At 41.8% G+C, this 13542-nt stretch overlaps 1 protein-coding gene across 2 annotated transcripts in view; it reads left to right on the top strand.

The window, feature by feature from the left end:
* STN1 (STN1 subunit of CST complex) overlaps positions 1-6348 on the top strand; it is a 43864-nt gene extending 37516 nt beyond the window's left edge. For both annotated transcript variants that reach the window (XM_068399011.1, XM_068399012.1), the window contains exons 9-10: positions 360-432; positions 4526-6348. In XM_068399011.1, the coding sequence (XP_068255112.1) occupies positions 360-432; positions 4526-4683 (231 nt within the window). In that variant the 3' untranslated portion in view covers positions 4684-6348. The remainder of the gene's footprint in view (positions 1-359; positions 433-4525) is intronic.
* The last annotated feature ends 7194 nt before the right edge of the window (positions 6349-13542 follow it).

Below are 13542 nucleotides of genomic sequence, written 5' to 3'. Positions count from 1 at the left end.
TGTTCACTGGGTTGCCAAACTGTGTGCTGATGCAGCTGAGCACACTGAAGCCTGGGACAGTTCTCTTTAGCAAAGTGGGCTGAAACTTGGTGTTTTACTGAGTCAGTCACCCCCTCCTTTGGGTTGAATTCTGGTATATCATGTTCTTCACCGAACTCATGGATGCTGCTAATGGCACTAAAAATAATAAGTGAAGATTTAACGTTCATTATTAATCTTGGAGGCAGAACATAATGCAGACTGTAGTTACGACAGTGTTAGTTTAGAATACATCATGGCCTTGGATTGCTTTTCAGCAGTCATGCCATCTACTGTGAAACAGACTGCTATAAATTGCCAGTTTCTTCTGTTTTCTCCAGGTGACTGACCATGATAAGGAGCTACTTAAAGTGACCCTTGATGTGATTAAAGAAGACTGTCGAAAACCCAGGCGTAAGTAGCAGTGTGATCAGGGCTCTGATGAGCTGGTGCTGATAAATTGATGACAATATCTCCTCCTGCTGCTGGATTAGACATGTTTCTTGTCCTTACCCTTGAACTCGGAGCTAAGTTGCTAGTGTAGCTAATCAGTATAGCTAAAAGCAGGAGTGCAAGAGCAGCTTCCTGTGAGCATGGAGAGAGAAAGAGCAGGTGTGCCCAGCAGGAAGCAAACCTCTCATATCTGAAATAAGCAGCAGTTATCTTAGATCTATATCTTTTGAGAATACTTAGATTTTTGGGAGGAACCAAATGTAATGAAGTTAGGTCAGCACCTAGCAGCTGTTGCTTTGCACTCTGGATAAGTACCTAATCTTGCTAGTTCAGTTTCCACAGGGGAGTTGACACAAAAGTGACCATACAGGAAGGTGAAATCCCCGCCTCTATTAAGTCAACAATAAAATTTATTTGTCAGTATGATATTCTCTGTAGATTTTAAGCTCAGGTAGAGCTCAGGTGGTTGTTCTTTGCAGGTAGGGATTTCAGCCTGACAAAATCCACTTTTCAGATAATGTACCTCATGTGGCTTCTGAGTTATCCCTGTCCCTCAAGCCTATTGTGTCTTATTGCCATAGTGATAGCTTGTGCTTGACTTGAATGTCTGCTAATTACACATGTACATTGCTACAGAGTTTCTTTCAATTCATTGGGCAGAATGTGTCAGCAGGGATCACTTGCTGCTGGAGTGCAGCTATTTGTGGGGCATAGTGCACTTTAGTATAGAATAAATGACTGACTAGAACATAAGGCATATAATCTTAAATTGCTCCTATCCTAATACTATCGTAACTACAGTAGTGCTTGTAGGACCTGGCATATGATGGTTATCCTGCAGGGAAAAAAGGCTAAGTGAAGTGATATTATTTTTGAGTTTTCAACTGGCTGCCTTAAACAGTGGTACAATTGTAGACAAGGTTTATAGGTGGAGATAAAAGTTCTGTATCTTTGGGGGATGGAGGGAGTAGATGTTACTGGGCATGCGGGTGAACATGGGCTCATTTGCCTGAGGCTGTTCCAGTGCAACAAGATACCATAGCACATTGTTTTATTGTCTTTTATCCGATTAACAAATACAAACATCTTCTCTATAAAAGACATATCATTCCTCTGCCTATTTTATACCTCAGCTAGTTCTCCTGGGAGCCCTTTTTTTTTTTTTTTTTTTTGGTATAATTGTGCCAGTATAAAGGCCAGAACCTGTATACAGTTGACACAGGGTGCTGAGTGACTACCTGGTGTTTAACTCCCCTCTTGAGCATTATCACACTGGTAAAGTACTCTCAGTGCTCCGTGACATGTTGGGAACTTCTTTCTCCCAGTCAGGAGGAGTCAACAGCAGAAACTCATAGATAGTCACAGAAAAGACTTTGAAGAGTCCTGAGTCCTCAAAGCCATGTTTTCCATCCGAGCAGGTTAAAAATAGCAACTGCTTTACAGAGCCTCTTGTTCTCCTTGAAGCTTTCCACCTACTTAGTTTCCTGTTGTAAACAGGACAATTTCCAGGTCAGTGTCTCTTTCTCTGCTAGTTTTCAGAAGGACCGTTTCAATGTCCTGGTCACTGGTAATAGAAGATTTTGAGAAGGAAAGCCAAGAAGCTTCAATGAAAACCAACAGGGTACTGCGGATGGTCTGTTGTCACTGAATGATGCGAGAGCGCAAAGCTCAGTGTGGCGGTCGGACCCCCTCTGCTGGTGGGACTGACTAGTGAGCAGGCTCCTAGTGAGAAAATAAGAACGTGGTAATACCTCAAGGGCTTTGGCTTGTTTGTTGCAAGAAATTCCTACCTTTTCTTCAAAAGTAATACTAATCTTCCATGACAGTAAGACTGATTTATGATAAACCAAACTCTTCTCTCCAATGAGTTACTTCTCTGCCAGTGTTCAAGGCAGTGCCTCACCCCATTGCTTTAGTTGTGACACATTCTCAGGCCCAACCCAGCTGCCTGGAACTATTGTACAAATAAAAAAATCCTCAGCGTGCCTAGTCAGAGCTCTGCAAACCCTGATCTGTAATATGCCTACATGACAATCCTAGTCCTTGGCTCCAATTGTGATTCTAAACAGCCTGATCCTAAATGCCCTCATGCGAGGCTACTGTGGGTCTATATAGAGGCTTAAGACAGCCAGAAAAGGACGACAGTACATTTTGATTCCAGACTGAACTGCAAAATGGTAGACTTAGTCCAGATTTGTTTCTTTTTTCTTTTTTTTTTTTTGACACATTTGCTCTGATTTTAGACTTAGATGAGGCTAATAGTAGAGAAGGAAAAAACAGAACCTCTTGAAGTTAAATTTAATATGTTGAAATGGACCCTGTGTGAGATGTCCACAGTGGGTAAATTGTAGTCGTTCTATAACTCTGTCCTCTCCGATATTGGTAGTCAGGCAAGACAGTTAATCACAGCCTGGCTTACCTTAGTGGCTGGACAAAAGCTAGAACTCAGGATGTCAAAGAAAGAGGGACAGCATTACTCCACTGCAAGGACTGTATTCCCTCAAAGTTGGGTTGTAGACTAGGACTGTTTCTGGGTTAATTAATGATTGTACACACCTGCAGCTACCCCAAAATGCCATTTTCTACCAGCATCTAGGAGGAAAGTATGTATTGTACTGTTGGGTAACACTTGAATCACTAATCTAATTCATCAAGACTTAAGCTAAGTTACTGTAGATCAGGGATGGGTGTTTTGACCTTCTTATGACAAACCTATGACTAATGCAAAATGCAGCTACCCACATTGTTTGCAACAACACTCACTATGACCAGGTAGAGGCATTGTTCTGTTCTCTGTACTTATCCATCCTAGGGTGGTGGATGTGTTTTTGGCTACCAGCCACAAAGGTCTTTCATCACACTGGATCACTGACTTCTAAAGAAATATCTTTGCCTGAATTACAGCCTAATAGGCTGAACTGTTTGTTTACCAATATTCAGTGTTGCCTCCTATCTACCAGTGACTTTCCTCAGCAGCTTCCAAGGCAGTTCTGGGCCTCAGCTGATTCTCAAGTAGAGATTGGCAAAAATAAAACCAAAGGCAGCAACAACAAAATACAGGGATCTTCCTAGCCCATGGAAATTTCTCAGTACCTTTATCAAACTGGCCTTACATCATGTGAGCTGAGGGCTGGGGAGGAAGAAAGTCGTTTGTGATGAGGTATCTCATTTATGCTAGTTTTCCATTGTTAGCCATGGAGGAGAAAGAAATCTGTTGTGAAGTTCAGTACTTGGGGAGACTGGAAGCCTGCAGCACTGATAACTAGTGGGTTTGCAGGGTCTGTTGGGGGAAATGTTGAGTGGGACAGCTGAGCTTCAAATGATGGCTCCACCAGGCACACAGAGGCTTGCACTCTAGGAAGGGGGATTATTATTACATATCTGTTCTCTTGTACATTTTCAGGGTTCATTCCTCTTAAAAGGAGATAAAATTTGATACTGAAGTTCTGTGACTTTCTACTCCTGTAATTGTCCGAGTAGTCTGAAGGGCGGGGATGGGATTGCATTGCTAGGTGAATGAAAATTGCACTGTAGCAGTTTTTCCACAAGATGCCAGCATTGGGCAAGCAGTTACAGGTCCTGGCCTCAGACCTTCTGTTCTGGATGTTTTTGAAATTGGGTATGAGCAAAAAAGGATTTTCATTTGGCTTCTTCTGCAGTTACAGAAACTGGATGGCTTGCATAGGTGGACAGTGGATGTACCCTTAAGTTACTAACCTCATCATCAGGTTGTACTGAATCATTCAGTATATTAGAGCCCTGTATATTAGAGTTTGCAAGACTGATTATCTTTCACTCTCATTACTAGTGTTATAGCCCTGACACTTCCCAGAAAAGTCAGTGCGAACAGTTGATAATTAGAGAACTGTAGACACAGACTGGATCTCTTCCCTATGAATACATGCATCTCTGCTGTAGTACCTAGGGCATTCATCTTCTCCAACAGCTGTGTTTTTTTTCATGACTAATCAGGATTATAATAGCTAAAAAGAGGCAGTTAGACTGAAGTCTTTCCTCCGTGCCTGGCTGCATTGTCCTTTTTTTTTTTCTGCAGATGCTGAAAAAGGCTGCCATTTCCTTCATGTTCTGAGCTGTGTTCAGCAGAGCTACAACCCCTCTCTGGCTGAAGTGGTGATGCACCGTGTCTTGGAACTGCTGGAGAGTAACAGTGATGTTGTCAGCACTATGGAAGGATATTATGTGGCATTTTAAAGAGAGAAGATAAGATACAGTCGTTCTGGTCCATTCAGAATAAAGGAGGGAAGAAGGAGAGGTTGAGTGACCCTGAAAAGCTGCTATTACCTGGTATGATCTAGACAGGGGAAAAAAAGAGCATTCTGATACTCCAAATGCTGTTTTTGTCCAGCTCCAGAGAAGTTGTCCAAACACTTTTAATATTCTTGCTGACTTCCTCGCTTTTCCTAGTGAAAGCTGTATCAAACTGATTCTGGACATCCTAATACAGCAGGGGAGCTGGAAAAGAAGCTGGGTTCTTTCCTGCAGTGAAATATGACATGGCCATCCTCACAGTTACATCCAGTGAGCCCTAAAGAAAAGTCACTGTTAAAGAGCACTGTTTACAGCAGTGGTCACATCAGGACTCGTTTTTCTGGCTTAAAGACTGATCTTGTGATCTTTCCATACGGTAATAGCTGTAGGTCTGTCTTTTTATGTATACTTAATAATAGCTAAAGAAAGGACATGCAAGCAAACAACCAAAAGATTTGCCTGTCCTTCCTGGCAGTATTGGCGTACCTATGTCTGTAAATATGTACTCCTGAATGTGCACAGCTTTCCCACTACTAAAGCAGTCCTCTGAAAAGTAATATTACCTTTCTCTGAAAAGTAATATTTAGGAATGGGGTCCTGCATCCCTTCCCTACCCTGCAACCTTGCCCACTGTTTGTCAAGCATGTCTGGATTCCCCTGGCTACCGTGTGCACTACTGATGCGTGTTGTTGTGGATTCTGTTCAGACCAGAATTCTCAAATTCAGCCACCGTTTTGCTATTTTTAAATTGCTTCCTACATCACAAAAGGTAAACCATAAATCAGATGCTTTGGAAAAGAAAAAACGAAAGCCAGCAAGACCTGCTGTAATCTCCATACTCCCTGTTGCCTTTTGTCTTCTATTCCTTGTCACCTTGGGGAAAAATACTATCCATATCTGTGCTTGCAGAGGAATACAAGACGTTGATGAAATGACATTGGCCTAAAGAAGGTTACCGTGCAAGACGTTTGATCTGAAATAATCAGAAGTCTGTTATGTGCTATGGTTCAAAGCCTGGAGCTGTTCAGTATCTGTCCTTAGAGAGGGTTTGCTGCTGCAGAGGCTTGTCTGTTTAATTAATCTGCTTAATTAATGGTGTGGATGTGAGACCTTTAACTTGAAAAGAGTAGAAAGGATTGAATGTATCCTTCCTCTTTCTTCTGCACCTTCCCTGTAACCGTTGAAATAGCAGGCTCCCGGGAGGCAGATGTAGTGGTAAAGCCCTATAAGGATTGACATAGCAGGGAAAAATAAACCATATGCATGAGAAAAGCCAGTGAGTAGCCTCATGTGTGCCAGGTCTCTGGTTTGTTGTTATATTATATGCCTCATTCCAAGCCCTGGCTGCGGTGAGATATAGGCTACGAGAAAAGCATGACAAAATATTTGGCATTTGCATTCAGAGGCCTGTGGAAAACTCTGGCCTTAAAGAGATGGTGCGTTTGTCCATAGTGGAAAACTATGTATGAATCATTCTTTTGCCATAAATTCCCTACTTGCTACAGGGCTCAATAGTTGGTTTCCCTGCAGGCTGCCCTACTCCTAGTGTTGCTGCTCTGTTTTGAGTTGGGTACCTTATAGTCAGATCTTAATATGGGCCTGAACATGTACTGAAAGGATGTGTCTGTGCAGAAGGAAATAAAAGAGAAGAAGATTAAGAAAGAATTGTAGATCCCTTCCCCTGTGCTCTTCCCCCCCTCCACCCCCCTCAATTAACATCTCTGGAAAGCAGGGAAAGAAGTCAAGGTTCCGAGTGAAGTGATACTGAGGGGAATTGCAACTTTAATTTATGCCTAGAAAAAGGTCTGCTTGGCCACAAAGGAGATTTGCTTCTCAGATTCCTGCTCTGTTTACTGATAAGTTTGAAGTGATGCTTAAGAACAAAGGCTGTCTATGGAAGAAGTAGTTTGCAATATTGCTTCCTAAATTCAGACTCACTTCAGGAGTTAACCATATGTTACTGCTTGATTATGGACAAGTCGCCTACTTGGCATGAATTTGAGGATATTTTAAAGAAAAGTATGCAGTGACTTGGACTGTATGGAAGAGCATGGCATCTAATTTAAGAGACTGACTTGGCCATTTTCTTGAGAAGTCCTAGATTAGCAGAATCTGATTTTGCTGGGAAAGGGTTAAAAGAACATGGCTAGCTCAGTGGGAAAGGTGATCTCCCTTCTTAGGTTAGAAGAGAGAAAGAGACTGGTTCTCCTGAGGATGTCAGCCAAGTGTGTGGGCTGGGTGAGTTTTGGGAGGAGCGCTGCACAACTGAATCTTGGAGGAAGAGATAGTCTGGAGATCATGTTGCTCTTTAGGATCTCTTTAAAATAAATTTATACCAAAATAGGATTACATCTTCGTCCTGTGTAGCCTGGATAATCATACACGCAGCATCTAATGTGTTCTGTTGCCTCCAACTTTGATGCTGCGCTTCCTGTGTTTTAGATGCGTTTCTATGTGTAAAGTCTGCCTAAAACCACTGGCCACCTATTTTCTGTGCATTGGAGGTTGATGCAGACACAAAGCGTCTTCCCACTCTGTTCTGCCCCTGTTGCAACTTAAAAAGCACTGATCAACTGCAAAGCATCAGAGATGAGGTGGGAAGAATTCATTTCAGAGAAGATGGGTAAGTGACTCTGGAAAGAACCTGTCCTTGGAAGTTTTTAAGCTAGCCCTTGCTGGCGATGCTGGACTCTTGTGATTGAGGGTGCGTTCTGTTGGAGATTGCTCCCCAAGAACAGGAAAAAAGGATTTTTCTCACTTGCGTTAACTCAGGGAAATATGAATGAACATAAGGGAGCCTACGGTTTTTATAAAAGTGAAAGGTTAAAGTAAAATTAATGGAGGAGCCTAGATTTAAGTTACACAGATTCTAATTCTGAATAACTGTATGGAATAGTTGTGCCTTAAGCTTGCATGCTTTATTTTTTCCACAGTAGCCACCCAACACAGACTAAGACTTACACTGGTTAAGTGCATTCCCTCTCTTGTACCTACAGGGAATACCGTATGCATATGCCTGCACAGATGTACCCCAGCTAGCTGTGGGAGCACAGAGCTCACTGTAGGTTGATTTACCCACTTACTCAGTATCTCTACAGTATGCTTCTGTGACAGCAGTCTAGACATACGCATGTTGGTATAAGTCACCTTTATGTAAGTCTAACTACACACACTAGGGCTTTTACTGCTAATAAACTGTCTCTCTGTTTAAAGATCATATCCTTAACCAAGAGAGTCATATCATGCACACTGTTAAAATTCTTAGACTTAGACCACACCTACAAAATATTGTACAGAACATTCAGTGAATGCGCACTTTCTTGTTTTGTTTAATTTGAAAACTCGTTAGGCAACACAATTATTACTGGTTTATTAAAGGACTTTGAAGGTGGCACTTTAATGTAAAACTGACAAGTGAGAATTCATACTGTAGGACTGCTTCATGGCCAGTTCCAGTTTCCATAGAAACAGTTATGGCAGTAAAAGGCAGGTAAGTAAAATGGAGTTTTTAAAAGCAGTCAGCTTTTTTATGTTACCTTAAAAAGGTATGTTTCCATAGAAATGCAGTGCCTGAGAACAAAAATTACCAAAGAATCTTAATATTCTATTCTAGCAAAATGTAAGGTGATTGCTTTTCTGGTGAAGAAATGAAGGAACAACTCTACCTTCAGTCCCTGCCATCTGCTTAGGTGAGAGAAGAGATGAGGTTGGTTCATGCCTCAGTTTCCCTCTTTTGTAAACTGGGGATAATACAGCTCCTTGTGCAGGGCATAAGCCTCAATTTTTCTTAATGTTTGTCATTTAAAAGCTCTTTAGATCTGTTGGTGGGAGCTGTTAGAGGATAACTCTGTGGGAGTGGATGAACGGATAGATGCTGGAGCGGAACTTAGTTCTAGACCAAGCCCCACTTTTGCTAATAGCTTTATCTTTCTCTGCCTCTCTTTCCATGCATGTTGCTTTCCCTGTCTTGTCTTTTTGCTCTCCAGGTCCTATGAGGCAATGATGGTCTCCCTGTTTTTATTTGTACTAAATATTTTTCCTAGAATCCTGTTTTCCTCTTGTGACTTCTTAAAAGACTTCTTAAAAATAGAAATCCTGATAAATGAGTTCTGAGTGTTCTTGTTCTCAAATCTTTGGATTGTAAATTTGTACCCATGAGGGTATGTATTTTACATAAGCTACCTGGGAAATGAAGCTTTTCTTTCAAAGTAAAAAATGAAAAATTTAAAGATTGGCTACATGACTGAAAGCTGTTACTTTTGTGGATCTGTCCATGCTTGTATATGCCAGTGATGAACACCATAAATAGAAGGAGTTGCTAATTCATTATTCAGAATGAGAATTCATCAATGAGCAGCCAGTGAGGCATGGAGCCACACAGAAAATGAGACAAAGTACTGAAAATCTGCTTGTCAAAGAAATGCAGTTTGGTTTACTTTGGGAGTAAGCTGATCCTGTGGGGAAAAGATGTGCCTAGCAAAGATTTGTATCTTTATACTTACTTCTAAATGAGAAGGGAGCAAGTTCAGATCCCACGGGCAACCTGAATTTTGAAACTTCCTGTCAGTGCGGCGCTACGTTCTTTATTGCTGTCTTTCAGCACAGTCTCCAGCCCTCCTGCCCCAACCCTGCAGGCTAGTGAGCAAACAAAAGTTCAGCCACAGAGATAAAAGAATAGTTATAGTAATTGGTTACCATCCTCCAGGAGCCCCAGCGTTACAGAAACATTTTTGTGGACGTTCGTTGGCAGCAGGGAAAAGCTGAGTCAGGGATCTTGGGTTTCATTCCCAGCGATATGCCCTGTCAGGCACAAAGGCTTTCCCCCTAATTTCTTTCATCTATTTCTGCTCTCCAGTCTTTCCTCTAACTGTCATTTCTCAGACCCTTCATTTCATTCACAGTCGCATGGTTCATCTCTGCGCCACAGATCCTAGTCAAACCTTCTTCCTCTCTACTTTGTTTCCTTTTTCCTAGTTCAAATATTGTTGTCAGCATCTGGCAATTGAAAGTTTCAGTATAATCCTCTTGCCTAACTGACCTGGCATTGTTCACAGCCCATTCTGATTCCAGCAGGCTGTGCTTCACTCCTTGTTTAGGCACTAGAAGAGGCAGATCTCATCCACTTCAGTCTTGAGCTTTCTTCACCGTGTAGTTTGCAGCAGGAAAGAGCTGCAATTTGAGAAAATTTTTTTTTTTTTTTCACCCCACCCTCCCAAAGACCCAGTTGCACCCTCAAATATTCTAGTAGTGGTTTTCTTGCAGGTATCCAAGTGCAAAATAAATATAACTAAAAAATAAAATACTTGTGTCTTGCCCAAACCTGAGCAAGCACAAGCCACACCCTTGACAGAAGCCATCTGCCTCTCCCTGCCACTTTCATGTCCTTGTACAGATTTCATTGCGGACATGATCTGTAAAGTTGATGTGGACTTCTGGTTTGTGTGTCTACTAGTTAGTGTGACTCCTTTTAGCCTGTTTTTTTCTGAGAAAGTGTGATTATACTCTGATGTGATTATACTGTGTGTCTGAGCATTTGTCAACCTCTTCTGTCCCACCATCCCAAGTGACTTTGTAATCTGTTGGCTAGTTAAAAGGGGTGAAGGGCCCTGAGCTCTTATGATCTTGCACATTTTTAGAAAATGGATGCGCTGAGAGAAGAGGGAAGCCCAAATCAGTGCCTCTACTAAGGGGAAGGAAGAAACTCAGTCATACAAAACTAGGGAAACCACACGTGAGACAGTCCCAAGGAACCCATTTTTGTAACTTCAGCTGCCACAAGAAGTACTTGTTCTGCAGTGCTCCTTTCAGAAATGACTGGACTGTTTTTCCTGAAGTTTGCTTATAGAGATGACCCCAAGGCAGACATCAGTGAAGGGAAATTGCAAATCGAACCATTAAAATCTGGTAAAGTTATAGCATCTACAGCAGGGTACAAAGTTGAGTAACTGATTGTTAGGGATGCCACCCGCCCATTCCCACTAATATCTTTTAAATGTGCAATGGAGGCTATACTAACCTAGTCACAGTAATTTACAAGTTGAAACCAGCCCAGATTAACAAGACTGCCTGAACATAATATAACCAGGAATTTGCTAGTGAAAGAAATAACCTAAAGGAATGATTTTCAGCGAGTGTTGAACCACTGAACAGTGCAGTGCCAATTAACCTGGCACAACATGTCCTACAGCTCCTGTTTTAGCTTGCTTTTTGTTATTGATTGGAAGAATGAATGCTCCTTCCCTACCAGCTAGAACTGGAGCTCTCTGTGACCTTAGCCTGGGATGAACAAGCTGTGAATCTGCAAGCATGTAGAGGCCAAAACATCTGCTCGTCTTGCTTGAAAACTGGAGAAGTGGCTGCAGCTAAGCCACTGCTTGCTGAGACATCTAGTTCGTTGTTCTTTTTAATTTCCCCAAGTTAAAAGTAAAGCAGAGAGGAAAGTTGTCCCACCTCTGCTGTGAACAAGGTAAGATAAATTGCAAGTGTATGTCACTGCCTAACAGCCAATGTGATTAAATGAAGCATGTGCCAAGTCTGTTTCTGGTCTGAGAAATTCATGGATCCTCGTGGAAGTGGAAACCTCATCCAAATATTATGGTGACATTTGGAAATAGGAGGGAGGAATCTGTTCCCTCAAATGTCTTCCTCAACAACAGAGTTGTGCAAGCCCTGCAGGCCTACCTGATTCTAACATGTGCTGTTCTTGGCCAGGTCCGAAGGTGGTAAGGAAATGAAAAGGGTGTTTGGAGTTAGTTTTTTCTCCTATTGCCAAAATTTCTCATTCATATTGAGAGCGTAGGAGTTGTCCTTGCATGCATGTAAAACTCTTCTTTGCTGTAATGTCCACAAAAAACATCAGAGCTGTAACAAGCCAGCTGGTGTTCTGAAACTACTGCCTCCACTGCTGACTAATGCTCTGTAGTTGTTTTCTTCCCTCACCTTGTCTTCTTTTCCCCAATAAAGTCTCTTGAACTTAATTCTTGGTTCAAAGTAGTTATAGTCTCTCTCTTTGTCCTTCTGTGAGTACAGTGATCCAGGACAAACATAATAGGAGCAAACTGATAGAGACAGGAGTTTTTTGTTGGAACTCTGGACGTAGGAAAGGATGAGAAATACAGAGGAAGCTGAGGGAGGAGGATTTAGCACAAAGATGTTTGAAATTAGTCCCATTGAAAAAGGCTAAGAAATAATTGCCTAATGATGCTTTAGACATCTGTTTCGGAACAGGCAGCAGGTGTTGCATGTAATGGAAGCAAGGACTTGTACTATTTTATTTTCTGCAATTAGAAAGCAGGGGAGGAAATGAGGGCAGGAAAAATGGAGTAAGAGAACATTTATCATAAACAGCTGGACACATGTGTATAAAGCACAGTAATACTTGTATGCACTTCCTCTGCCTTCCTTATACTATCCTTTAACAGTTCCTCTGATCTGCAGGGTATTTTGTCCTTCCTAGAAAACCAATCCCTTGGATGCTCAAAGTTAGATGCTGAAGTAAGAGATGGCCAACAAAATGCCTTTGAGGATTGAAAAGTTCAGGACAATGTAATTGTCACTTAACCAGATGCTGTTACTAACTGATAGGGAAATGGTTCTGAAGGAGAAGGTGCCCTTGTCTTTTAGGTGGTCTCTGTGCCTCAGTCACTAGGCCAGTGGCTGAGAAAGGCTCCCATTAGTAAAATGGTCTTTGAGGTTGCATCCATGGTGCTGCATGGCCACACCTTAACCTGGATCAAATAAATGCCTGGAATTATGTGGATGGTGTGTCCCTGCTCCAGGCTGAAAAGCACACCTACACCAAACCCTGCTAGAGAAACCATAGCTCCACTTTCCATGAGAAATTCTCTGGTTTGGGATGATCTCATTCCTTTAGCAACGAACGTCCTCCAGGGCATTTGGTTTTCCGAGCATCTCCACTATTGGCCTACAAAGTCTAACCTGGGAATGACTGGGGGGGAAAAAATACTATTTGTGTCTACCCATGAGATGATGTTGCTGCCTGAGGAGGTCCTTAGGAGTGCTCCTCCGAACGTCGTCTGTCTGCAGGGGAAACCACTTTGCTTTTGCATGAAAGTAACTTAAAAAAAAAAAAAAATCAATGCACTCCACTACTGAGTGGTAGGGGTTGCACGTTATGGATTTCTCCTTACAGTGTTGAGCTTGTGCTTTTTTCATCTATGGTCTAACTGCAGTTCTGTGACTAACTTTTCATAAGGTTTTATTGATACATTTTTACAATTCACAGCCCATCGGTCAAATGTTTTCTGGTTTGGATATTGACAGTTAAACTCTTCTACTTTCTCTAGGGGGTGTACGGCCAAATAAAATTACTGTTTGGTTTCAGAAGGGGTTGAATGAGTAAAAATAGCCAACAAGGAAATTCATGTTTAAAAAGGACTTGGAAATTTTAAATCTGTTAATATGGAAGACTTGGTGTCCATGCATGTACTTAGAGGTAACATGGGAAGCAAATGTGAAGAAAGACTACTGCTTCCTAGATTGACTTTATTTGTGACAAGTCTGGGTTTTCAATAACGGATTGCCAAGTTTTTTGCAGAGGATGAGGCAGAAGCCAGTCTGAAAATGTGCTATTTTGAGAACAGCGAGAGTGACTGAAGTCAGGGATGGCATCCAGGAAGAAACCTGGGGAATCCCAATCCAAACCTGTGATCAGTTTGATAAACTTGAGCTGTCTCAAGTGTGAGCCTGACATTTACATATTACATAAAGAAAACTGTGGTTTGGACTTGCTTTATTTTTTTTAACCATGTCAACAGATATCTCCAAAGCCTTCATAACAAT

This window comes from Nyctibius grandis, chromosome 4, assembly GCF_013368605.1.
Source record: "Nyctibius grandis isolate bNycGra1 chromosome 4, bNycGra1.pri, whole genome shotgun sequence".
Lineage (NCBI taxonomy): Eukaryota > Metazoa > Chordata > Aves > Nyctibiiformes > Nyctibiidae > Nyctibius > Nyctibius grandis.
Note: the sequence above shows the minus strand (reverse complement) of the source record. Positions and strands in the feature narration are given on the sequence as shown.